Raw genomic sequence first — 27276 nt, 5'->3', positions numbered from 1 at the left:
AAATGTCATATACATTCACTTTAGGGTGAGAATTCAAGAGATATTTTGATGAGTAAATTACATTTCACCATTTTTAGGGGTGGGGGAGATAGGGTAGGGTCAGGGGTGACCTAGGTCCAGCCCTGAACAGGGCAGGGCCGGATAAGCACCTCGTCCTCAGGCCCTAGCACTGCCCGCTGACCTGGTTGGCTGGGTGTCACTGGGGGGTCCCAGGCCCTCTGAGCACTGCTCAGGAGGCATACCACTCCCCCTCCATTTTTTTCCCCCACAAGTTTTAATTCAAATCAATATACTTAAAATTTTTAAAGTGCCCTTTTTTGGGAAAAAAGAACTGGCATGGACCCTTTTCCAGCTCAGTGACCAGTTCCTATTTGGAATGGAGAGTGTGTGTCACAAGGAAAATTAGTCTCTGCTGAGTGGGAGGGACCGGGCGAGAGGCCAGTACTGCACCCCAGGGTGGGGGGCGCACTGGGGCTGCCTCAGCCCACACACCGTCACCCTCATCACTGCAGATGGCCCTAGGTTTTACAGCTGTATTAGCTCGTCACTGAGAGGAGGACACAGGGCCGTATGGATGCGTGGGGACTGCCAGGGTCTGAGTGCGGGGCCCTGTCCCTGGGAAATATTAGCTCAGACAACCAGGAAGTGATTCCTCTCCCTTCTATTCCCTTCCCTCCCACCAATGCTTCCCAAAACCTGGAGCCCAGAGTGTTGGGGGAAAAAAACAAGAAACCCTCAACTGCACTAGATTCTACGGTTAACTTCCTGTTTACCACTTCTGCTTTAATATACGAATTACATGAATACCTCACATTACATATATGAAGCCAAGTTACACCGACTTTACAACCTCAAATCTTACTGCCAAGTACACATTCCAATAAATTTATTTTGTAAAAACAATACATTTTTTTTGTTTTGTTTTTTGATTTTTTTTTTACAGTAAACTTTTCAACTACAAACCTCGAGTACGCGAAAGAGGCTCTAAGGACAAGCATAACAGGATCGATAAAACCCAAACCGACTACGTGTGTCTCACGATTGAAGCCGGCATAAAAATAAATAAAACTCTCTATTATCACAAGAGCAACAATAATGTACACATAATCATGGCTTGTGGATGAATAGTAACTATGCTAATTCTAGTTCCAAAGGAAAACAAAGAGTTCATTTTCAGTCTAGGTTTGAAATCCGTGTGCTCTCGGCTCCTCACAGGGCTGCTGCTGCCCCACTGTCACGTGTCAAGTACCTACCTTGAGAGACGAGCTCAAATTGGCATTGGGAAAAAATAAATCATCGCCTTTATTTTTACGTAACACAGAGACTCACTAACCTCACATACAGAAACTGAGTTTGCATACATAACAACGTGGACCTGGAGAAGTATCAGCTGTCAACTAGCTAGTTCTAATATGGAATAGATATTTTACAACATGATTAAACTTTTACACATGGCCTCAAAACTGAAGAGCAATTTTTACTTCCATCTTCAATATGCCGGCATTGTATATCTAGGAATTGGTTCCTGGGCTCTGCCACAGAGAGGAAATCTCTTCAGCATTATGTTGAGTGGTCATTAAACAAATGCGAATTTATACTGAACTGAGTTTTTGGTGGCCCTGGAGGAAAGGCAGGAGAATGATGAGCCATAATTACTGCCTCGATCAAAGGGACCCTAGATGAGGATGAGTTTGTGCAAAAATCTTGACAATCCTTAGTGGTTAAGGGCAACTTCATGCAACCAAACAACATGGAATTAAATCGAGAACCTTCGAAAAGGCGGAGAAGTCTTTTTCTCCCAAACACAACAGAAAGGAATGTGAAGAACGTACACGCACTGGGGTTCAGTCGGTGATAACAAGACTAGGTGTCGGTTCATATCAAATCCAAGAATGTCAGACAACCAGCGAAGGACTTTCCCGTGGTTTCTCTGAACACGCAGCAGTCATTACAGTAGTTAGGTCTGTTAAAAAAAAAGTCAAGAAGGCTTTTCAGGGTGCTAATCATCAGCGCTGTCCACCCCTAGGCGGGTCTGTGACAAGCCCTTCTGGGGGTTCTGCACTGCAGCCAGAACAGCCTCTGCTGTCCTCCCCCTCCCCCTGAAAGAGCCAGCCACAGGGAGGCGCTGTCGGGCAGGGTGCAGCGGGCAGCCCTGGGATGCAGCTGACCAGGAGAGATGGCTGTAGTGTTTGGGTAAGGGCAACTGCTCAACATTTCAGAAGCGTCTGAAGTGGAGGTGATCTGATCTGCACATTCTCTACCACCTAGTTACTTGTGGCAACCACTCAAAGGACAGTCAGAGTTGACAAAGTCAGGACATACTTAAAAGAAGCCTAGATTTCTATTTCTTTTCTTTTCTTTTCTTTTTTAATGTAGGAGTACTGCTATTTATTCAGCCACTGATTGATTGGCTGATTGAATTGTGCATGAACTCCACCTTATTTTTTTTTTCATTTTTCATAATTCAATGGAGACGTTACTGGGCCCGCTCGAGCAAATCGATGATTAACGGGAGGGCCTTTACCTTTACCTTTTCATAATTTTATTTATTGAATCACCATGAGAGCAGTTACAAAGCTTTCGGGTCTAAGTCTCGGTCATACAATAAAATACCCATCTATTTCCTTTCTTGGTGGGGGCTGAGAGGTTTATACTGAGCAGCACTTGGGTACTCTTTAATTCCTGGTTTTAGTTAAGCGCGGGGTCTTTCCAGGTGGTGCTTGAGACTGAACCCTGGGGTCAGCAAGCAAAGCACTGCTCCCGCCTAGAAATACAATCCATAGCCCTTTCTCTTCCGAACAAAATGAAACAAGCATAAAAAAAAATCACACTTAAAATCTATGACTATTGGGGCTGGAGAGATGGTACAGCAGAGAGGGCACTTGCCTTTCACACACCAGACCTGGGTTTGATCCCTGGCATACCATATGGTCCCTTGATTGATTCCTGAGTGCAGAGCCAGGAGTAAGTCCTGAGCACTGCTGGGTGTGGCTCAAAAGCCATAAATTAAAAAAAAAATTAAAAAGAAAATGTGCCCTTCTATAAAGCATATGCTACATCTAATTTTTTCCCTTCTCATGCCATAATCACTCTTGCTTGCATCTGTGTGTCAGAAACTCTTTCTAATCCCTAATGACTTCTCTGCTGTGCCAGGGACTCAAGGGGTTGCTTAAACCCTCATGGCCATGCTGTGACACTGGCTGCTTGGCAGTGGCTAGACAGTCCAGCAGATTCTCTCCCAAACCCTGAACTGGCTAGTGGGGCCTAGAAGGCTGTGAGCAGGCATGAGGCAGTGGGCGTCTAGGCTCTTTCCATGGGGCACCACTTGCACTTGAAAACTCACGATGGGTTAGTCACTCTCAGATCTGGTCAGGCATCTGGAATGTGGTGAAACAAGCAAGTCTTATTTTCAGAGCAACAATGGACAGAGTGTCAGTGACTAAAGCTGAGTTTTCTGTAATCACCAGGAGGCTGGGAAAATTAAACCCTCCACCACGGACCATTTCCCTTCGATGATTTTTCTGACTAAAAGTGGTGTTAAAAATGTGAGGGGTCTGCGAGTTGCCGTCCACGAACGGCCTCTCTGGCTCCTGATCAAGCTGCTTAACGGCCATGATCCCAGACACTCAAAACAAATCTTGGAACCCAGTGGCTTTTGGCAGAAATGTGTCTGGTCCCTGCAGTAGGTTACTGTCACTGGGCCACCCCAAGGGGGAAAGGGTGCTGTCCCTCTGCCTGCTCCCCCTTGGCGGCTCGGTGGCCGTCATCCTCCAGAGGCCATTGGACAGTCAGGTTTGGGCCCACAGTGACAAGACACACGGGGCCTCACGGGATGGGGGTGGAGCCAGCCCTTTCCTCCCCTCCCCACACAAGATCCTGAGTCGCAGCCCATGAATGGCCTCTCTGGCTCCTGATCAAGCTGCTTAACGGCCATGATCCAAGAGACTCAGGAACAAATCTCAGCACCCAGCAGGTTTTGGTAAAAATCCCTCCAGATTTAATTGTTGAAATTCTGGAATTCCAAAATCGCGCAGTCACTACTATGGCCACGTGACATCATATGTTATTCATAACCAGCAATAGAAAACAAGCCTGGTGGGGTTTGACTAATAAACAAGTTCTTCTTTAAATCATTTGGTTTCTGGGTCATACCCTGTGGATGCTGCTTAAAATACCCAGTTGGTGCTGGGGACTGACCCAAGTCAGCCATGTGTGAGGCCTACACCCTACAGGACTATAGCTCCAAGCTCTATATTTATCACTTTATTTTTGGTTGTTGGCCACTCCTGGTAATGCTAATGGGTTACTTTTGACTCTGCTCAATGATCACCCCATGAAGACTAGGGGACCCTTTGGTCTGATGGGGATTGAAACTTGGTTGAAGAGTGTGCCAGGTAGGCACCCCATGATCTGTGCTGTATCTATGGCCATCAGCTTACCCGGTAGGCCCAGGTTCAATTCCTCCGCCCCTCTTGGAGAGCCCGGCAAGCTACCGAGAGCATCTTGCCCGCACGGTAAAGCCTGGCAAGCTACCCGTGACATGTTCAATATGCCAAAAATAGTAACAACAAGTCTCACAATGGAGATGTTACTGGGCCCGTTTGAGCAAATTGATGAACAACGGGAGGACAGTGCAAACAATGCCTTTTCGGCAGATCTGAGTGTTGGGATAAAATCCCAATAACAATGGTGGGTCTGGTGTCAAAATATTGAATGTAATTGAAGTAGAGAGAGAGTAATGTAGAAATCATCCACCCCACAGCCACAGGTAGCGGGATGGTGTGGGATGGGGGGTATACTGGGGTTTTTGGTGGTGGAAAATGGGCACTGGTGATGGGATCGGTGTTTCATTGTATGACCAAGACTTAAACCCGAAAGCTTTGTAACTGCTCTCATGGTGATTCAATAAATGAAATTATAAAAAAGGGGAAAAATAAAGGTGGAGTTCATGCCTAATCAATCAGCCTAATCAATGGCTGAATGAATAGCAATACTCCTACATTAAAAAAAAATGTGTGGGGTCTGGAGACACACAGCCAGGACCGGGGGCTCCGAGGACAAGGCTGACCACGCTGAGCTGGGGGTCTCATGCTGAGGTGGTGGTGCCTGTGAAGCCCTTACCCCTTCGCTGCTTTTCTGCAAGTCTGAAGCAGTGTTTCGTGTGTCGTTGCCTGCATCGCCACCCTCAGAGCTGCTTTTGTTGCCCTCCTCTTTGCAGTCCTTGTCATCTTCATCCCCTGGAGACTTCCGGGATTGTTTCGAGGATTTCTAAATGTTGAGGTAAGTTCAGAGTGAGTGTCGAAAGCTGAGATTCAAAGGCACGCAGATGACTAAGAACCCAATGAGCACACCCTCCCCATGTCTCTGGACACATGTTCCTAGTGCAGGAGGTGACTGCAGACAGACCTGAGGGCACCTTAGACTCACCAGTTGCAAAGAAGGGAGAGGTGGGCTCCCTGAGCTTCCAGCACTTTTGAGCACTGCAATGCGAGAAGCAGAGGTAAAACCTCATGCACCCACAGCACTGGTCGGATGCTGAAGTGTGGTCTCAAGTGCCCCGTAGCTGCCATCTTTTAAAAAATGTTTTCACAAGGGCCGGAGTGACAGTACAGGGGGCAGGGCACTTGCTTTGCACACGGTTGACAAAGGTTTGATTCCCTGTACCACATATGGTCCCCTGAGGCCTGCCAGGAGTGATCCCTGAGCACTGCTGGGTGTGGCTCAAAAAAAAATGTTTTTATAATTTTGGGTTTTGAACACGCTGTGTTCAGAAGTGATCCCCGGCAGTGCTTGGAGGACTATCCTGAGATCAGACCAGTGGCAGCCACATTCCTCCCCATAACTTTTCAGTAAGACAAACTGAGGTTTAGAGAATTGGGATGAATGACCCCAAGTAGTAAGAGACAAAGCACACATGGTGAGCCTTGGATAAGTTTATATCACCAGGGGATGGAAACTAATCTAGATGATACAGTTACTTCGGAAATATAAGAGCATACTGGTAAGCCAGCCCAATTCCCTTATCATCCTGTAGTGAAACAAAGATGAACTCTGAAAGTCTAACGATGAAAATGCAGCTGTGGCTCACAGTCATAGCTGCTTGGGCTGACAGCTGTGAGATTATCCAAGGGCGGCCCCACTGCTATGTCTTGAACAAAGCAAAGTGCTACGTTTTGCTAACATTTCCTCTGAGGAGTTTTAGAAATCTTTAAGTCTTTAGCAAAGGAGAGCTACGGCAAGTCCCTTTTAGTCTTGCAGAAATGAACCAGTAAATTTGCACTTCCTCAATCAATATTTAAAAAAGCAACTGGAAAAAAAAAAGAGAGCTTCCAGCTATGTGATAGGACTTATAATCACATAAATTATACTCACTTCTATTTTGCTAAAAAGCTGCCAACCAGGCTCCCCTGAAAGTGAAGGTCAGTATAGCTTTTCATACATTAACTGGAAGCAGGGTCAGTGGCTCCTGAGGCGAGCAGGTGCCTTACCCTTAACTCCCACACTCTCTGGCCCTGCATTTCTCGACTCCTCAGCGCTCATCTGGGGGTTATTGCAGGAAACACTCCTGCTGTCGATCCCTGAGTGAAGAAGAGTGCCCCAACCGAGAAGGGGGCATTTGAGGGCCACGTCTGTTCGAAAGAGTCTGCAACCATCCTAGTTGCCTGTGCCAGGCTGGGTGACAGACATTAGGGTCTGTGAAGGAAGAGGTCTCACAGGTGGACCAGAACCCTTCAAGAAGTTCAGGACAGCAGCAGTGTCCACGGAGGGCAGGGGCCCATGTGCCCAAGACAACTATTCCCGCACCAGCACAGAACACAGCAAAGGCCAGGCGGGCTCAGTCACCTTGGACGCATATGACTTTTTCCGCTTCGAGCCTGCCTTCTCGTTCTTTCTCTTGCCTTTGCCGTCCTCCTCCACCCTGTCGCCTTCTTCCTCACTGCTTGCATCTGCTGTGTTTCCACCTTCCCCCTCGGTCTCTGAAGAGCTCTGCTGCTGAATTGCCTGAGAAATAAGATACCAGCTAATTATACTCCTGAAAAAATAGCAAAGAATGCAGAATGTGAAAAAAAATCATTCTATTTTAATTTAAAAGTGTTCAGCTTACTCTTTTGATCTTCCAAATAAAGTACTGTCCATGTAAAGTTCCCAGTGAACACTTGGCCTCGACACTTTGACTAACAGAATTACATTAATAAAAAAAAATAATAAGGAAAGAATTACATTTATTCAAAGATGATCCTAGAGTGGAGAAGAACTCTGATTTCACAGTCAAGGAGATAGTAGAGGAGGCAAGATCCTTGCTGCTCTGCATATGGTGGTCTCTGGCCCTGGTTCCCAGCACCACGGGTCCCCGGAGCACCACCCACAGTAATGCTGGAGCACAGAACCAGGAACAGCTACTGAGCACTAGGGCCAAAAACACCTCCCTCCTCAAAACAAAACAAACAACAGAAAAAAACCACAACTGATTTCAAATGGATGGGAAGTAATTATTAGCACAAAGGACATATAAGAAAGATCTAAGAGAGTTAAAATCAAAGAAACAGGATTGGCAGGTAAGAAGGAAAGAAACCGTTACCTGGTATCCAGTGAACTTCACTCCGGGGTTATTTTCTATTTCCCACAATCCTTCATTGAAACCTTTCCGCTTATTGGACTTTCCAAATTTGTCTTTGTATTCCTTATAAGGAAAAAGGTCTTTGGGACCTAGAAATGCACTGTAGAAGTAGATCAGAAACACAATTGACACTGTGTCCTTAGATGTAAGATTTTTTTTTTTTTTTTTGCTTTCTGGGTCATACCTGGCAATGCTCAGGGGTTACTCCTGGCTCATGCACTCAGGAATCACTCCTGAGGTGCTCGGGGGACCATATGGGATGCTGGGAATCAAACCTGTATCAGCCATGTTGGCTGCGTGCAAGGCAAATGCCCTACCCGCTGTGCTATCGCTCCAGCCCCCATGTAAGATATTTTTATGATCAGCATTGAATAAGGTACCAGTGCACATTTTTGATAAATTTAAAGCATATGCTCAAAGTGAAGGTGTGCTGGCAGCAGCTATGGGGGGGGGCACCGCATGCTCCCCAGTGCATGATTCTCTGGCCCCCAGCAGCATGCTAGGTCACAAGCTCTCTCAAGGACCTCTGGATTCCCAGTACCTCAAAGAGTGCCTTGAGAATGGTTACCAAATGAGTCAGAGCACTAGTTATGACGCCAGTGAATGGCAGATTCTGGTGTCTAGAAGACAGAAACATAATCATCTTATTACCTATTAATCCTGCCTCATCCCAGAACTACAACCAAATCATCAAGGGAGCTGGGGCAGGGGTGGGGAATGTAGACATAAAATGAAAACAGGAATGCGGCAAATGCAAAAAGATACTTCGCAATACTCTATGAACCAACTTCAGAGATTTATTTTGAAGCTCTGAGCAATCTTAGGAGGGAAATATGATCAGTTGCATGGCCAACAGCGCGTATTAAATAAAAACAAAACGAATTCCCTGCAACAGAATTCTCACATGAAAACAAGAAGGAAAATGTTCTGAGAGTCCTCCCCTGGCTAGCACTTTCGAGACGAGAATGGCTGGCTCCGTCTGCTGATGAGTGAAGCTAAAGGAGGACGCGGAGCCGGAAGACTGCGACCCTTTGGTGGGCCTGCTTCCAATCTGACACTCCGATTCCACTGGTGCCCTTGTGAGTAAACACACGTGTTCTTGCTGGAAGCATCTAGATTGCCATTTTGTTGATGGATGGGTCTTGCCAAGTCCCCACCCCCTCAGCTGAGTTGCCCCGCTAGAAGCTCCCTAGATCGCCTTAGAGCAAGAGGTGCCACGCGCTGGGATGGAAGCTCGCATAAGGGAGACGGGCAGTGTCCTCGGCGCTTAGGAACCTTACTGGAAGTTACTTACTCTTCTCTTCCCTCTCCCAGGAAGAAGAAGTACAGGCACTGCCTCATCCTCCCTCCACAGTAAGCAGACAAGAACTGAAGGATGATAGAGAGAGAGAGCTTGGGCACACGAACAGAGTAGTTCACCTGCCTGCCCTACCTGCCTCTCTGGACTGGCTCAAGAAATGAACCTGATTCATTCTCTGAGACACTGGATTTCGGCAGTTCTGCCTGGACCCTCCCAATAAAATTAGAGAAGTGGCATCTTTGCTCTAGGGTCCAATAAATCAAAAGGGCCTGGAAGACAGTATAGAGGTAAGGTACTTGCCTTGTACGTGCCAACCCTAGTTTGGTCCTTGGCACCTTCCCTGAGCGCCACTGGGAGCAACTCCACTGTCTCCAGTAAAGAACCTAAGTGAGTAGCCCCTAAGTACCACTGGGTGTGGCCCAAAGCCCACCCCCACGCCCCCCAAAAAGAGAACTGAACCAAAGAAATTGCCCTGGAAGGGAAACATATACGGGCTACCTAAGAACAAACTGAAATGGTGGGTTTTTGTTGTTGTTGTTGGTGGTGGTGGTTTTGGGCCACACCCTGCGATGATCAGGGATAACTCCTGCCTCTGCACTCAATAATTCATTCTGTGGGCCCCCAGTGCAGACCACCCTCAATCTCAAAAGAAGACCTAAAGACTACTGGGTGACATTAACACTGAACTGGAAACAGAAATGACATTCAAGAACAAGAGAGTAGAGACTTTCCAGCAAGGGAACTGCAATATTCAGGTGGGTCATTTTAGGTAAGTGATTGCAAGGATCTGAACATTTCAAATGAGATAGTACAGCGGGTAAGGCTCTTGCCTGGCATGAACCCCATCAGGAGTGAGCCCTGAGCACAGCCCAAGAGTGATTCCTGAGCACAGAACCAGGGAGCCCTGAGTCCTGCCCGGAGTGGCCCAACCAGCCTCCCTACCACCTCCCCACCAAAAACAAACAAACAAACAAAAAAACACCCCAAAACCAATGTTACAGATGTAGAGCTGACTGAAAGTCAGGTCAGAGCTGCTGACTTACGTTTCATGGGTGCCAAAAAAGAAGATGGGGTACTTGTTGGCTGGAGGTTTCACAGCGCCCTCTGGGAGTTCATCGATCTGCAGAAGAGAAAACGCAGCTGGGAAATGTTCAGTGAGCTTGTGGGTAAGTTACTGGGTATATTCTTCGATAGCACAGGGTAGGGCGTTCGCCTTACAAGCGGCCAACATGGCCGACCTGAGTTCGATTCCTCCGCCCCTCTCGGAGAGCCCGGCAAGCTACCGAGAGTATTCGATATGCCAAACACAGTAACAACGAAGTCTCCAATGGAGACGTTACTGGGCCCGCTCCTGCAAACCGAGGATCAACGGGAGGGCCTATTCTTCGAACATTTCCTGGGACTTTCTTGTTAACTTCAAAATGCAATCATTTCAGGAAAGATTGTACAACAGTGAAGGAACCTCTTGCCTTGGAAGCAGATGACCCTGGTTCCATCCCCAACACCATCAAGAGTGATCCCTGAGCATAGACAGAGCCAGGAATAAGCTGGAGCACCGCACGGTGTGGCCTACTCCCTAAAACATTACTCTAATCAGAACCCCAAAGATTTTTATATTCTCAGGTCTGACAAAATGATTCTAAAAGCATTACTTGGGGGAGGGGGCGGGGGGGATGGATTGGAAAATAGGGACATTGGTAGTGGGAAATGAACACGGGTGAAGGGGCAGGTGTTGGAACATTATCTGACTGAAACCCAATAATGAGTAACGCTGTAAGTATCTCACTTCAACTAAAACTAAAATAATTTTTTTAAAGAAGTATTACTACTTTTAAAAACTACTACACGTAAAATAGGGCTTTAAAATGGTTACAACTATTACAACAATATATAATCAGGAGCTAAGCTATCAACTGGATTACACCTAGGAGTCTGTCCTGTGAAATGATTCAAAAGAATAACAATAACAAGCCTCTCATATGCATTTTATTACGAGTGAACTTTCACACACACACACACACACACACGCCCCTTTACAATGTGAGAATTATCAACAATCAACCTGATGAAATAGGCAATTACTAAAAAATGTCATCTCTTTCCTAGACTCCTCTTCCGAGCCTTTTCCCCATTCAGTTAACCCCCTTCCGGTCTCCGGTCGATGCGTATTTGATTCTAAACGTCACTGTTTGCTTCAAGTCCTCCTATTGTTTCTCTGCTTCCAGCCCTCCGCGCTTTGCACCTGAAGCCCACAGCAGCCTCCCTCCAGCTGCCCCTGAGGTGCCTCTGCAGCGGCTGCACACCCCGTTGTCGGGAAATGCGCTTCTGGGAGGAAATGCAAATGCTGTGCAAAAACTCTGGGGTATTTGGGGGGGGTGCTCGAGAGAGAGTACAGCAGGGAGGGCATTTGCCTTACCTACAGCCAACCTGGGTTCAATCCCCAGCATCCCATAAGGTCCCCCAAGTACGGCCAGGAATAATTCCTGAGTGCAGAACCACTGAGCGCTGCCGGCTGTGGCCCTCCGCAAGAAAAAATACGGGGAGTTTTTGCACTGGGACAGAAAAAAAAAAGCATCAGTGCACATTTGCTTTTCTAATGCTTACAAGAGTATGAGATGTCAAAATGTTCTATTTATTTATGTATTTATATTTTGGGACGCCTCCGGGTGATGCTGAGGGCTTATTCCCGGGTCTGTGCAAAAGGATCACTTCCGGCAGGGTTCAGGGGACCATATGGGGAGCCAGGGATCAAACCCAGTTTGGCTGTGTGCAAGGCAAGTGCCTACTTGCTGGACTGTCTCCAATCTCTTAAATTCTGTTTTGTCTGATAGAATTTCTACCAGCTTTCTATTAAGTTTACTCAAGTCTGATAAATGGCTCTTCCAATAATTTTTGTTGTCTTCAACCACTTTACATTTGGTCACTCTCATAAACATTAAATAGTTGAATTTTGCTTACTGACCAAAATGGGGAGCAATCCAATGTCTGTACTTACAATCTAGTGTCTATACTTTCACTGTTTACCCTTTATTCTATGAATTATAACTCAAACATCTTACTTTAAACTCTGTAATTACTTCATATACTTCAAGAACATTGTTAAAGTAGACTTACACAATAATATTGTGATATTATTTAAGACAAACAAAACAGTCTTTAGTGTGGAAAACAAAATTAAGTGCTTTCTCTTTGCCTTTCTCCATTCTGGATTCAACTTTCCTCCCTTCTTCTATTGTTTTTTTAAATTTTGGGGCCACATCTAGCTGTGCTCTAGGCTTATCCCTTGCTCTGTGCTCAGGGATTAGGAGACCATATAGGATGGTGGAGACCGAATCCGGGTAGGCTGTGTGCAAGGCAAGTGCCCCACCCACTGTACTATCTTTCTGGTCTCATTTCTATATTGTTTTACTGTTTGGCGTGCGGTGACCACTTCTGCTATAGTGACTAAAGGTGACTAGTCAGATAAAAAAAAATTTATGTAAAAAATAATGTAAAGTATTTTACATTATTTATGTAAAGTAATGTACATAAGCAGTTAAAAGAAAGAGGAAGAAGGTGTCAGCCGCAGATGGTACAGGAGCTCAACCTGGGACTCCCCAGTGTGCATTCGAGTCAAAGATCCAGAACCACCAAGAACATATCCCAAACGGACAGGTTGCCAGCACGCTGGTGCACTGATGGAGAGTGTGCACTGAGAACACACACTAACTAGCTCTAAGATAGATGATGAGAGGGGGCGGGGAGACAGAGGCTCCAGAGTCTGGCCCTTTAGGCAGAGCAAGCAGGTGAGTGGAGGTTTCCCCTCCCAACTGTGCCCAGTCATTTACAGCAGGTTGCGTTTTTCTCCACATTCACAGATATAACCACAGATATAACCACATTCACAGATATAAAAACTCATGCTTGTGCATGAGTTTTTCGGAGAGGGAGACTACAATGCTTCACACACGCTTCGAGAATATTCTATGAAATTATCTGTATCATAAAAATCCTTGAATTCAATTGGGATAGATGTAACTTGCATGTTCTGAACAGCAGCACAGTGAATAGTGACTGGATCTTCCCCAACTTCTTCAGCTTCACCCTGAGGGGTAGGTGCTGACTGAATTTTTGGTGGGTTTTGTTTTAAGTGATTAAGTGATTGGTTTAAATAAAAAAGACCTAATGGCAAACAAAATTTTTATGCAGTGGCACTTCTATTGCCAGAGAGAGATTTCTGGGAATAATATTTTAATATCACAGATGAAAGGTATTTTTTTTTTCATTTTAATGGGAATGACTAGGCTACTTCCAAAAAGGGGCTACAGTAATTCATACTTCCACCTCAGAATGAAGTCACGCCTATCTCTGGTGGCAGTAGGTATTATTACTTTTTAAACCTGTATTTTTCTGCTCAAGGTTGAACGCCCTTTCACCAATTTACTGGCCTTTAGGACTTGCCCTTCAGTGAACTTTTTCAAACTGTTTCTGCATTTCTCGCAAGAGCTCTGTCCTTTCCTACTCATTTAGTTGTATAAACCTGCAAGTCTCTCTGCCATCCAGTCTACCCACTCAAATATTTCCTTCTCTGAAGTCCCCAGTCTCTTGCTGGCATTCTCCCTATTCATCCCCCAAAGCTCCCCTTCTTCCCTTCTTGCTAATCTCCCCACAGTCCAGGATTTCTACCATGCTTATGAGTCTACCACTCTGCCCATAGCCACAGAGGTCAGTGTGAACATTCTAATGACACGTTGGCCCAGTGTGTAATGGCCCAACCTGTGCTTCACACTGGGGAACTGGCCTCATGCTCAGAGGGCTATTCCAACTGGAGGCCGAGGGGGCAAGGCCCATCTAGTTCTCTGCCTCACACACAGCACGTTTCCCCCACGGTTACAGATGGCCAGGGTCCCCATCCACCGCTGTGGCCTCTGTTCTCCTCTACCTTCAATTAATGTCCAGTCCAACATAGGCCTCCCTGGGCTCTGCTTCTGCCGTCCTACTTCCCGGCACAGGCCCACCAAGTGCCTCTTCAGACCCTAAATATTTCAGACCACCACACCCTACTCAGAATGCTCCAATGATGTGGCGATCTACTCTTCTCTCAATGAGGGAGACTAATTTCCAGGCTGCCCCAAAGAAAGTTGTACGATTTCCTCCCACAGAAAGTTCAACCCTACTCAAATGTCCTGTCTTTTGAACATACAACTGGATGCTCCCCTCTGGCCTTGCTGCATCTCCATCCATCGCCTATCCCTCAAGGAGCCACTGTGCCATCCGTCACTTTTCTGCCTCTTGCTGCTGCCCTTCTCGCCATTAGTGGTGCGTAAGATTAGTTCCTGCTGGTGCACTTATCCAGCACACGAGATCGGCAGATACTTTCATTTGGGCAACATCGATCACTATGATCTTTATTTGCACTCCTCTAGATCCTAAGGAGGTTGAGCATCTTTTCAGATATTTCTAAGTCTTAAACACTTTATTTTTTGCCTTTTTGGGTGATACCCGGCTCTGCACTCAGGAATTACTCCTGATGGTGCTCAGGAGACCATACGGGATGCCAAACATGGGTCAGCTGTGTGCAAAGCCAACACCTTACCTACTCCACCCCCAAGCTTTTTCTTTATTGACCAGAGGACTTGATTTTAATGTAGTCAATTTTTTTTTTAACTCTCTTCCTATCACAGCAGGCCTGTATAGCGGTCTTTTTTTCTTTTTTGGCTTTTTGGGTCACACCTGGGGATGCACAGGGGTTACTCCTGGCTCTGCACTCAGGAATTACCTGACCATATGGGATGCTGGGAATCGAACCAGAGTTGGCCGTGTGAAAGGCAAATGCCCTACCCGCTGTGCTACTGCTCCAGCCCGTCTTGCTGGAAAGTCTGACGCCAGGACATGATATATTCCCCCTTACATCCTCAGAGCTTTTCACACTTTCATTTATGCAGATATGTTTTTCATATAGTGTGGAACAGGCTGTTATCATATGAATTTTATGGAGTGAACCCATATGGATCCTAAACTCAGATGGGTAACTAATCATGCTAGTTGGGGTTAAATATAGTCTCTTTATTACCAGAAAAATAGTCTGCAGGGCCACCCTTCACAGGTCTTGGCCTCACCTATCTGTGGACCAGGTGAGGAGTATCTTCTTTCGGTTCTACGGACAGTAAATCTGAACCAAATTAGGTTTAGCTTACTTTGCTATTAATTACCATTGAATTGATTCTATGATTTTAGATCTGGTAGGGTAAGTCCTACAGTATCCGTATTCGTAAATGTCTTGGCTATCTGCTGTCCATGTACACTTATTGATTGGGGTATGATGGCCATACTTGGTGTACCTCAGGGGCTACTCTAAACAACTCTTGGGGGACCTGCCAGGAGGTGCTGGGAATGAAAGTCAGGAACCGCTGGCTGTAGGGTATATAATCCAGCCCATTGAGCCATCGCTCCAGAGTCCTTCCATGTAGTTTTTTGGTTTTTGGGCCACACCTGGCTGTCCTCAGAGCTTATTCCCGCTCCACGCTCAGGAATCACTCCTGATGGTGCTTGGGGGACACTATGGGATGCCAGGGATTGAACTAGGTCAGTCACATGACATTGCTCCAGCCTCTGACGTCTCAATATTTTGAGGCCAGTTATTCCAATGCTAATCCACATGGAATTCAAATCCAATCAAATCCCAATGTGGTTTACTGTGACTTTCCTCAAGCTGAGAGATATTAGCTACCCACACGCCACTCAGTGATTTAAAAAGACTTTAATCAAACTATGTCTTGGAACCCAGATGTGTTAAGTCTTATTACCTACTCCCACAACTAGGTCTTTTATTAAAGTCTAGAAATTTTTCTTTATTATATTTTTGATAATCAATTTTGAACTACCTCTTCTGTTAGAATTCATGTTATTAGCAGTTGACTCTCTCTAAAATTAACTTGCTATTTAATTATCGTCTTTTTCATTATATCTTTTAAATTTTTTAAACCACTTTAACTGTTCCTGAAAGTCTTTTATGTGGCTAATTTGTTAATTCCCCAAATTCCACTTGAGACCTGGGTGTTCATACACTTCCTCCTGTATCTAGCAAACCATATTCACATTTATTTTTTTCTTCAATGGGCAAAAAATATTTGAGGAACATCGATGGGGATGAGCCCATGAAGTGAAGGGCTTGTACATTTCCAGGGCACAGCCCCAGAGAACTTTCCACAAACCTATGGGAGAGGGGAGCAAGGGCAGAAAGAAAGATGTGCTGGCGGCTTATCTGGGGTCTAGATAAGGCAGTGCCCAGAGCAGTGTGCACATGAGATGGTGCCTGAGACAGCGAGGCACACAGCAGGTGGAAAACACCTCAGAAACCTCCCAGAGCAGCAGGAATGAAACCTGTCTAGTGCATATGATCTCCTTTAAGGATGAATATCTGAAGATGGTTTTATCTTTCTTCCAAAAGCACCAATAAAAGAATGATGATGAATAGTAACAACAAAAGGGCTGGGGGGCTGGAACGATAGCACAGTGGGTAGGGCATTTGCCTTGCATGCGGTCAAGCCAGGTTCGATTCCCAGCATCCCAAATGGTCCTCTGAGCACCGCCAGGAGTAATTCCTGAGTGCAGAGCCAGGAGTAACCCCTGTGTATCATTGGGTGTGACCCCAAAAAGCAAAAAATAAGAAAAAAAAGGGCTGGGGAGAGGGCTCCAAGAGCTGGAGTACGTGATTTGCATCCAGGGAGTCTCAGGTTTGATCAATGACAATGCACACCCCACCGTCCACCCCCACACCTACTCCCAGCACCGTGCCAGGAACAGACCCCAAGCAACACGATGTAGTCCCCCCAAAATAAACAAAACCATAGGGCTGGAGAGAGAGCCCACTGGGCTGGAGACATGCTTTGCATGTAGGAGACCTGGGTTTGGTCCCAGGTACCAAATGGTCCCCCAAACACTGCTAGAAGTGACTTTTGAGCACTGAGCCAGGAATGGATTCTGAGTACTGCTAGCTGTGGCCCTCAAACCAAACCAAATTTCTGAACCATCTACTTTAAAAATTATTCTGGTGCAATTTTTTTTGTGTGTGTGTGTGTGTGTGTGTGTGAGACTTCTTATCCCACAGAGGATAACGAATTTTAGTGCAACTCTCATTGACTTTCTGTCACTGTCACTGCATCAGAAAGAGCAAAGCACTTGAGCACTATAGTGTCATCTCCATGTCTCCTCACCTCAACAGCAACACTGTACATCACCTTAGATCTTACATCATGTCACTTCTCATTAAAGACTTCAGGATCGTCTGCAGCAGGGAAGAGGCAAGAGAACCAAACTTCAAGGAAGTTCCACGCTGGATGCAGTTTTCTCTCTCATGAGTAGTCAGATTACAAATACTATACAAACTTTCAAAAATGAAAACTAGTCCAGCATTATTGACATCAAAACCAGACACAGATATTCATGGAAAGGAAGGGAATACTGACACCTGCTACAACACGGATGAATCAAGGATGCACATTATGCCACGGGAAAGAAGCCAGACACAAAAAGCCACGTTTTAGCCCACTGAAGGGAAATTTCCAGAATATGTGGATCAATAGTGATGAGTGGATTAGTGACTGCCGGGGCTGGCAGGCAGGGGAGGATAGAGAAGGTCTGTTTAATGTATATGGGATTTCCGATTGGGGTGAGGAAAAGTGGATTTGGGTAGCACTGATGGCTGCACAACCTTGTTTACAATAAACATCATGAGCTGTATAAAAGGATGAATTTTATGGTATTTTAATTCTATCTTAATATACATATACACACATACCCAAGACAAGTCATTTTTTAAGGTAGGTAAGTAGAATTTAAGACTTAAAATACATTTATATAATACAAAGGCCAAAACAGGAAACATATGTAACAACGGATAGTAAAGGAGTATTTGCAAATTTCAACTTTCATTCTTGAGAGAATTCTTAGGAAAACAAGATAAAGAATATCTATGTGAAAATTATACCAAATACACTAAGGAAGTGAGATATTGCCTTAAAAATCTGGGCAGAGAAGATCATGTTTAACATGTGCTTTTCAGAGTTCTAGTGAAAGAATTCTCAATCATTTCCAACAAATATACATGCTTCAGCGACAAAAGAAATTAGAAGCATACACATTTAGGAAAAGCAATGTCAAAGTAGAGCAGGATGACAGAGTAAGATAAAAATCTCTGGAGTGTGTCACCAAGACCAGGTTGAAAATATGAAGGACGGATTTTGTGAGTCAACCAGTGTTCATAGGGTGTTCTCTGTGTCCCTGGAACTAGTGCAGGTGCTGAGGTGCCACCGAAAAATGGGCAAACATCCTTGCCCTCGAGGAGGAAGAAAAATAAAACAGTAAATAACCACCATCATAAAAAATGTAAATCCTCCAGCATGCAAGATTGTGGGGGAAAGGATATAAAAATAGCCAAGAATAAAATGGGTCATAACTTCCAACAGGATGACTTAAACGTTCTCATTAAGAAAGTGACATCTGATTCACAACTTGAAGTAACCTGCAGCTACTTTGGAGAAAAGCACAACCATGTCTCCGAGGTCTCTGAGATAGACGGTTGAGGAAGGGCTGGGTAAGCCAGCTCCACCTTCCAGGACAATAGCTCCCCTGTGTTGCTGAGAACTGACCTTCAGAAAGCAAAATTGGAACTAGGGGAATCAGCCAGGAAATTCACTCAAGCAAAGGAATATGGGAACATGAGTACTATCTGAATATCAAACATTTTTGTCGAGATTGGTTGGATGGGAGCAGGGAAATAGGCAGGCCCAGGAAGGGGCTGTGAGCGTGATGCAGCCCAGTGAAAAGGAACCAGGCAGGGTGTGTGTGTGTGTGGGGGGGGGGGGGGGAGAGTGGCAAGGGGGGGAAGCAGTGCAAGTGGCCATGGGGGGCCAACCAGAGAGGAAGCGAATGGTTGGGATCCCAGGAGAAAGGAGAGGCCAAGGATTGGCTGAGCTTGTGAGAAGAATGGCTGAAAATCAAATTCAGGGCCAGAGAGGAGGAGTCTTGTGGAGCCTACTCTTAGCACATGCCTAGCAGCCACTCCAGCCTAGGTGAAAAGAAGGAAACCCCCAAGCCCTGCCCTGGTCCAGGAGCTGAGTAACAATGAGCTATGGAGGTCCCCTGTCTCCTCACCCATCAACAGCTCTGCACTAGCGTGTCCATCCAATTGTGCTGAAATAACATGTGCTGTGAAGTTGTGACACCGGCCCACTGAATACAATTCACTTTCTCTAAAACTAAAGATGCCATTAGTATAAAGCACCTACTACTGTGGGGACAAGGAAGGAGAAGCAACCTCAGGAGTTTTCTTTCTGGATGTTCCTCTCTGTAAATGCTTGAAAATCTGTGCAACTCCTGTTTACAATAGCCAGAATCTAGAAAAAACCCGAGTGCCTGAGAACAGATAGCTGGCTTAAGAAACTTTGGTATATCTACACAATGGAATACTACGCAGCTGTTAGAAAAGATGAAGTCATGAAATTTGCATATAGGTGGATCAAAATGGAAAGTATCATGTGAAGTGAAATTAGTCAGAAAGAGAGGGACCGACATAGAAAACTTGCACTCATTTGTGGAATATAAAGTTACAGAATGGGAGACCAACACCCAAGATTATTAAAGATAAGTACTGGGAGGATTACTCCACAGCTTAGAAGGTGGACTCACATGCTGGGGGAAAAGGCAGCTCAGTTAGAGAAGGGATCACCAAGTAAATGGAGCTAGGAGGATCCGCTTGGATGGGAGACGCAACCTGAAAGCAGAATACAGACCGAACATGATGGCCACTTAATACCTCTACTGCAAACCACAACGCCCAAAAGGAGAGAAAGAGCGAAAGAGAATGCCCTGCCACAGAGGCGGGGTTGGGGGGGGGAAGAGGGTGGGGATGGTGGGAGGGATGCTGGGACTATTGGTGGTGGAAAATGGGCACTGGCGGAGAGATGGCTACTCGACCATTGTGTGACTTAAATGAAAGCGTGGAAGTTTGTAAGTCTGTAATTGTACCACACGGTGATTCACTAATAAAACAAGACAAGACAAAACAAAACAAAACAAACCCCCCAAACCAAAAAACCTCTATTGCCCCCCGAAACCAGGAAAAAAGAGTTGGGAGAATAAAGACTAACCATGGGAAAAAAAATCTGTGCAACTCATGTTTTAGGTTGTTTCGGGGTTATGCAGCAGTGCTCTAGACTTACTCCTAACTTCCGAGCTCAGGGGTCACTCCTGGGTAGGGTTCAGGGAAACCATCTGCTGTACTTGGGATCAAACCCAGGTCCTCTGTATGGAAGACAAGAGCCTTAGCTCCTGCACTGTTTCTCTGCTCCACAACTCATTTTTGTTTTTGTTTTTAGGTCATACTCAGCCATGCCCAGAGATTCCTCTTGGCTCTGTGCTCAGAAATTACTCCTGGTGGGGTTCAGGGGGACCATTTCTGGTGCCAGGGATCAAACCCCAGGTTGGCTGCATGCAAGGCAAGCAACTCTGCCCGCTGTGCACCGCCTGCACCTCACGTCTATATTTACTAACCATGAGGGACCACAGCTGAACTGTCACTGTAGGTTTAACAATGCTCATCTTAGACGTTCCATAGCAGATGGAGAAGCCACGGTACATTCCCAGGGTCTCCTTGTCCTCTTGGGAAATCTTGCTATTACCAGTCCCCACCAAACTTTGAAAGCTGCATGGATACCCCCACTTCTGGATATAGAGATGACCATCATACTCAAAGAATCAACCTATTTCGAGGGTAAGTCTGCAGATCAAATAGGACAAGGACTTTATTCACAGCCACTTTGGGTGTACAACACGGTGCAGCTTCATTTGCCTCCAAATCCCAAGTCCCATGGACCCTGTAGCTACAGACCATATCACTCAGGAGATTTAGAGAAACAATGGGAAGTCCAGTATGTCCAGAGCCTGGAGTCAACCTGAAGGAAGCCAACCACTGGACAACCACTGGAAGAGTCTCGGCTACAGATAAATACCAGGAGGTTTACTCCCTTGCCTGGAGGCCAGCTGCACATGCTAGGGGTAAAGGCAGCTCAGATAGAGAAGGGAGCACCAAATAAAGGGTGTTGGGAAAATCCGCCCAGGATGGGAGATACATGCTGAAAGTAGACTATAGACCGAACAGGATTGCCACTCAATGCCTCTTTTGCAAACCACAGCACCCAAAAGGAGAGAGAGAACAAAAGGGAGTGCCCTACCACAGAGACAGGGTGGGATGGGGGGGGTAGGGGGTGGGAGGGATACTGGGATTAGTGGTGGTGGATAATAGGCACTGGTAGAGGGATGGGTACTCGATCATTGTATAACTGAAACCCAAGCACAAAAATTTCTAAGTCTACAACTGTACCTCATGGTGTTTCACTAATAAAACTTAAAAAAAAAGTGTCTCGGCTACATCTGGGGCTGCCCCAGTTCCGGAGGAGTGGACAGTGAAGAGGTGGATGCTCTTGGGAAAGGGTTTCTAGGTACTTCATTAGCAAACACTCTTTTCACATACAGGTTCACACTCATTTGTTGGGAAAGAAGCATGCTCAGGCTGATCATCGTCACTATTTCATAGAGGGGCTGTAGTTTTTAATGTTTTGGGGCCACAGAAAAAGTACAGCAGGTGGTGTACTTGCTTTGCATACCACGGACCCAGGTTCTATCCCCAACATCACACATGGCTCCTTGAGCCCAACAGTAGTGATCCCTAAGCACAGAGCCAGGAGTAAGCCCTGAGCACCATAAGTGCGGCCCAAAACACACACACTCACACACACACAATCCCTTAAGAAACCAGGAGAGGGGCATAAAGAGGCAGCTTGTCTTTGAACTACAGGTCCAGCTTTCTTTCCATCTGCTGTAGGAAACGCTGCTTGGAAATCTGGAGAATGTCATTCTGAAGGCTTGAGTGTACCAATCACTAAACTGCTTCTTTTACCTTTACACGGCTCTCTATGTCCATAGAGATTATTATTTAACCTAACTCCAGCAAATTCTTACTAGGTAGGGTACCATTTTATTATGGTTAAAAAAATCCATTAAATTAATACCTTGATTTTTAAAATTAAAAAAAAATTTTATTGGTGGTGTCAAGGACAGAACACAGGGCCTCACACATTAAGTCATGAGCTCTGTCATTGAGTCACATTCCCAGCCTCCCTACCACTGTTTTATTCAGCTGAAAGGAGATTACATACGTGAATGGAGGTGACATAACATAGGAAAATACAATTCTAGGGGCTGGGAATGCAACAATGGGCAAAAAGCCGCACAGGCCAATAGTACCTATGACTTAGCTTCTACGTGCTACAGAACCAGAAACTCCTACTTGCCTCCTTAATGCTCGAGCCTATGGACACTCCCACACTTCACGGTTTTGGGAATCTGTACCCAAGTCAACATCATGCTCTACACTCAGAATTGATCTGAGTGGGCCTCTGCTTTCTCCATGTGCAAAATTAATATCTCATCTTTATACAGCCTCTCACAGGGCTTTCGAAGGAAAAAGGCAGGGCCAGGACAGCTGTCACAGATACTCTACAATCTAAGATTGCCAGCCTCAGGGGCTGGGTGACAGGAGACCTGGGAGGGCACTTGTCTTATACACAGTCAACCCAATTCTATCTCACTCTTGATGGTCTCAAGCCTTGCCAGGAGGGATCCCTAATGCAGAGCCAGGAATAAGGCCTCAACACTGCTAGGTGTGGTCCCCCACGTCCCCCAATAAATAAATAACTAAAAAAAAAAAAAAGATTGCCATTCTCCCAGCCACAAGTATATAAGAAAGGTAGTATCACCTGAGGTGAAAGGTCTGAAGAAGCATTTGGCAGTATAAAAGTACACTGCAAGACTTTGCATGGCTGGGAGGATGAGGAAAAGCTGAAAAACTTTAATTATAAAACTCATGAAGCCACACGTGTACGTACATATTCACACTGCTTACTGCTAGCTGAAAGGACATTAAATCTTTCTACAATGAGAGGGGCTTGATTTAGGAGTTTGCAACTATAAGATAATGACTTCATTACTACTGTTATTATTATTACCTTATTACCTACTGTTAAATAAACATTATTTGCATAATAAAAATTTACAAGGCGAAATTAATATTTATAACACGAAGCTCAATTCGTTTTTCCTTTCAAACAGTTGGAAATAATTTTAAGGTTAGTTAACATTGTTAGTATATTGTTCCATTAAGGTCCTGTATAATTTGCCCTTCTACTCTAACTGTGGCTAAGAACCAGTTTGTTGGAACTTCTAACTTGTCGGAGTCTGACATTTTTATAAAATTCACTAAAGATGAAATAAAACAAACAGACATACAAAATGCACGACCTGCTTTCTTCTTATAACACCAGGAATACAAAGTTACTCAATTAAACTGCTGAAAACAGTTCCTGAGCTTTTAATATCTATCTGGACCTCTCTCATCAGTGACAGGCTGACCACTGGACCTGCCTTTCAGCAGCTCCTGGAAATGACTGGGAAGGCTTTTGGCAGTGGACTAAATAACCGCCTCAAGTAGACTAGATTCTAATCTGACATCTGGAGTTTTCTGCAAAAGAAGATAAATTTCTTCAATAAATAGAAATATTTGAGATCTTTCCTGTTATGTTTACTTACTAGCCTTCTGATACTAGATCTAAGAGACATTCAAAATTAAATACGCTTTTAGGGCTGGAGTCATAGCACAGTGGGTAGGGTGTTTGCCTCGCACACGGCCGATCTGGGTTCAATTCCCAGCATCCCCTAATATGGTCCCCCGAGAACGGCCAGGAGTAATTCCTTCGTGCATGAGCCAGGAGTAACCCCTGTGCATCGCCAGGTGTGACCCAAAAAGCAAAAAAAAAAAAAAAATTATATATGATTTTAAACTGAACTTTTATCTAGTTCTTTTGATCTAGCTCTTTTACCTGATAAAATACGGTACTTGACTTACCATACCAGGATAACTGAGCACATTCAGTAGAGGAGGCACTAGAGAGCTACGAGGTATAGCTTTTAAGTTTCCTATTCAACACAGTGCAGCAATTTAAAGACATGACAATAATGCAAGGGTCTCTACACCCTTTGTTAATGGAAACACTGGGAAGCAGTCTTCAAATTCTAATCTCCTCTATTCTGCCTTTAACAACGAACTCCTCGAGGCTCAGAATATTTCTAAAGGCCAGGTTATAATTTTCAAGGACCACCTGGGATGTAAATTCTTTTTGTCTCTACATAAAGCAGGATGTTCATAACCTTTAAGACTTTGGCTATCGAAAGGTCTGTTACGATCTCAGTCTTCAGGCAAAGTGGCACAGGTTTTCTCCCACCCACCCTTTTATTTTGCAAAGAAACTGGCAGATGGCTGGTCCATTTTCTTATGCTTAGTCTCAGAAGCAAATAAGCAATTTAAAAAACTTTCAATATCGATATGCATACTGTCCATCCACTATGCTCATTTCCAACAGGTGAATCTGTATTTAAGTCTGCATTTTCTCTTGGAAGTGGGGAAAAGGGATCAATAAGAGGTACTGACCCTGGGTCTAGAGAGATAATATAGCAGAGAGGGTGCTTGTCTTGCAAGCGGCTTACCCTGGTTTGATACCTGGCATTCCATATGATTCCCAAGCACTGCCAGGAGTGATTCCTGAGCGCAGAGCCAGGAGTAAGCCCTGAGTACCACTGGGTGTGGCTGCAACCCCCCCCCACAACAAAACAAAACAAACCCCCAAAATCCGACCCTAATGTATGTGAAGATGCCTGGGATTACACTGTATTTTTCTTGTTTGCTAACTTACTTCAAAATGCCTAAGAAGCAGAATGATGGGGGGGGGGGGGGCATGAGCAAAGATGTACTGGAATAAACACAGTAAAATGCTACTTGTAGGAAGTGGGTGCTTAGAAGGGTGTTTGCTGTTAAGTTTCTCTCAGATTGAGATTTTTTGCGATAAAATATTGGGGAAAATACTGAAGCCTACTCAAGGGTTGAAAACCAAGATGAGTCCATATGATAAAGGGGAAAAATAAGAAATTCAAAGAGGAACATCTTCCAACAGCAGAGTATGGGTGGTGTGGAAATCTGGGGGCTGAAAAGCGCCCCCGTTTTAGGCGAGTAAACTGAAAGCTTCAAAGCGGCCAGAACACACCTGGCCGGGAGCAGGGCTTGGTGCTCCCAGTGGGTGCTCTGGGCCCCATTGGCATCTTCATTCCGGAGGGCCCAGCACTGTCGGGAAGCTCCTCCACACAACCTGAACCCTCTGACGGTCACAGTGAATGAGTGTTTTTGAAATGTGAACAGACTGGGATTTCTTTGCTAGTATTTTCTCACACCACCCTTTACCTTTGGGTGTTAAAACGGGGGCGATGTCTAAGAATTGGAGGGAAATTAAATAAATAAAAAAAAAGGCATGAAGCAAACAGCATCACCAGAAGAGGGACTGCAGTCTCTTTCCCACCTTCTCCTTCCCTCGGAAGCTGCTCCAGGCCACTGGCTCTAGGATGATGCTTAGGAAAACAACAGACATGTCATTTCCTGCATCATGCGAAGGAGGAGGACAGAGCTTTCCTTTCCTGTCTGCCCTTATCAAAGGACGACCTAATGGAGTTCCCGTTCTCAGCTGATTTCCCCTTTGGCCTCCGTGTGGAATTTCGACTTGGAGGAATCTTACGTCCACCGGGAGGCACAGCTGGTTCTGCTTGGAATGACCCCAGACGGTCCATCCATGCCAACAACATATCAGCGACATTTTAAGTCTTTTTTTTGAGTCTAGGGAGGTATTTCGATCGGCCCCCCAGCCCCCTCCAAAGATGTCACAGTGTCCCACGAGTACGACCGTGCGGTGCTCATCATCCTCGACTCACTGAGCTGGCTCCGTGCAGGCCGGGTCTGGGGGCGCGGTGGACGGACCCGGGCTTCACGCGCGACGCCCCAGGGACACCCCAAACCCCCCAGTCCTGCGTTCGGGCCACGCCCGGCGGTGCTCGAGGGGCCGCTCCGGGGGGCGCGGGATGCAACAGGGGTCGGCCGCGCGCGAGGCCAGCGCCTCCACCCCCGGGCCACGTGCCCCGGCCGGCGACTCACTTCGGGACGGACCCCACGCTCGAGGGTCCCCGGGCCCCGGCCCGGGCCCCTCTGAGCCCCGGGGTCGATGCCCGAAGAGACCCAGTGACTCCAGCCCGGGAACTTCGCCCGGACTCAACGGCCACCGCGGCCCCGGGGCGCGGAAACTTCTCCTCCGCGCCGCCTGGGGAACGGGCCCGAAACGCGGGGCTCCTCCTGGGGACGGGGGCGCGGGGCGCGGGCCCCCGGCCCCGGGTCCGAGCCGCCCGCCCCGGGACCGCGCCGGCCGCTCGCGGGAGCCCGGCCGGGCCCAACATGGAGGCGCCGGGCCTGCGGCGGGCGCGGCGCCATCATGGCGGAGGGCGCGCCGCGTACTCACCCGGGCCGGCCAGTGCGGGTAGCCCTTCATCTTGGCGAACACCAGGTCGCCCGCCTTGTACTCGCGGGGCCGCGGCCGCGCCATCCCGCCGCCGCCCTGCCCGCTCCGCGTCGCCGCCGCGCACCAGCCGCTCCGGGCCTCGAGCCGGCCGGGCGGGCGGCCGCTCCGACGAGGGACGCGGCGGCGGCGGCGGCGGCGGCGGCGGCGGCGGCAGCGGCGGCGGCGGCGGCGGCGGCGGAGCGCGGGCGGCGGGCGGCGGGCGGGGCGGGGGGCGCGGCGGCAAATCAGCGGCCGGCGCGGGGGAGGGTCCCGGCCCCGCTCGCGCGCGCCTCGGCCGCCGCCCCGGCCTCGGCCCCGGCCCCGCGCGCCCCTGTCAGTCGGCCCCGCGCGCCCCTGTCAGCCCGCGCGTCCCTGTCAGCCCGCGCGTCCCTCTCGGCCCCGCGCGTCCCTCTCAGGCCCGCGCGTCCCTGTCAGCCCCGCGCGTCCCTCTCAGGCCCGCGCGTCCCTCTCGGCCCCGCGCGCCCCTGTCAGCCCCGCGCGCCCCTGTCAGCCCGCGCGTCCCTCTCAGCCCCGCGCGTCCCTCTCAGACCCGCGCGCCCCTGTCAGCCCGCGCGCCCCTGTCAGCTCCCCGCGCGTCCCTCTCAGCCCCGCGCGTCCCTGTCAGTCGGCCCCGCGCGCCCCTGTCAGCCCCGCGCGTCCCTGTCAGCTCCCCGCGCGTCCCTCTTAGCCCCGCGCGCCCCTGTCAGCTCCCCGCGCGTCCCTCTCGGCCCCGCGCGCCCCTCTCCGCCCCGCGCGTCCCCGGCAGCTCCCCGCGTCCCCGTCAGACCCACGCTCCTCGCCCCTCCACCCCCACCCCTTGGCGCCTCGGATTCTGCTAGCACCGGCCTCAGACCCCTCGTCCCCTCCCTGATCCCCCCTGCTCTCACACCCCA

At 47.3% G+C, this 27276-nt stretch overlaps 1 protein-coding gene across 1 annotated transcript; it reads right to left on the bottom strand.

Annotated features, from left to right (window-relative positions):
- Positions 1–869: 869 nt before the first annotated feature.
- On the bottom strand, positions 870–26528 carry HDGFL3 (HDGF like 3). The gene is made up of 6 exons (XM_056114383.1): positions 26345–26528; positions 9962–10038; positions 7580–7718; positions 6844–7002; positions 5122–5268; positions 870–1963 (listed from the first exon to the last, which is right to left on the bottom strand). Exons 1-6 carry the CDS (start codon positions 26426–26428, stop codon positions 1958–1960), a joined length of 612 nt encoding a protein of 203 aa, XP_055970358.1. The 5' UTR covers positions 26429–26528; the 3' UTR covers positions 870–1957.
- Between the last annotated feature and the right edge of the window lie 748 nt (positions 26529–27276).

Source organism: Sorex fumeus, unplaced genomic scaffold, assembly GCF_029834395.1.
Source record: "Sorex fumeus unplaced genomic scaffold, SorFum_2.1 ptg000024l, whole genome shotgun sequence".
Taxonomy (NCBI): Eukaryota; Metazoa; Chordata; class Mammalia; order Eulipotyphla; family Soricidae; genus Sorex; species Sorex fumeus.
This window is presented reverse-complemented; position numbering and strand designations above follow the sequence as displayed.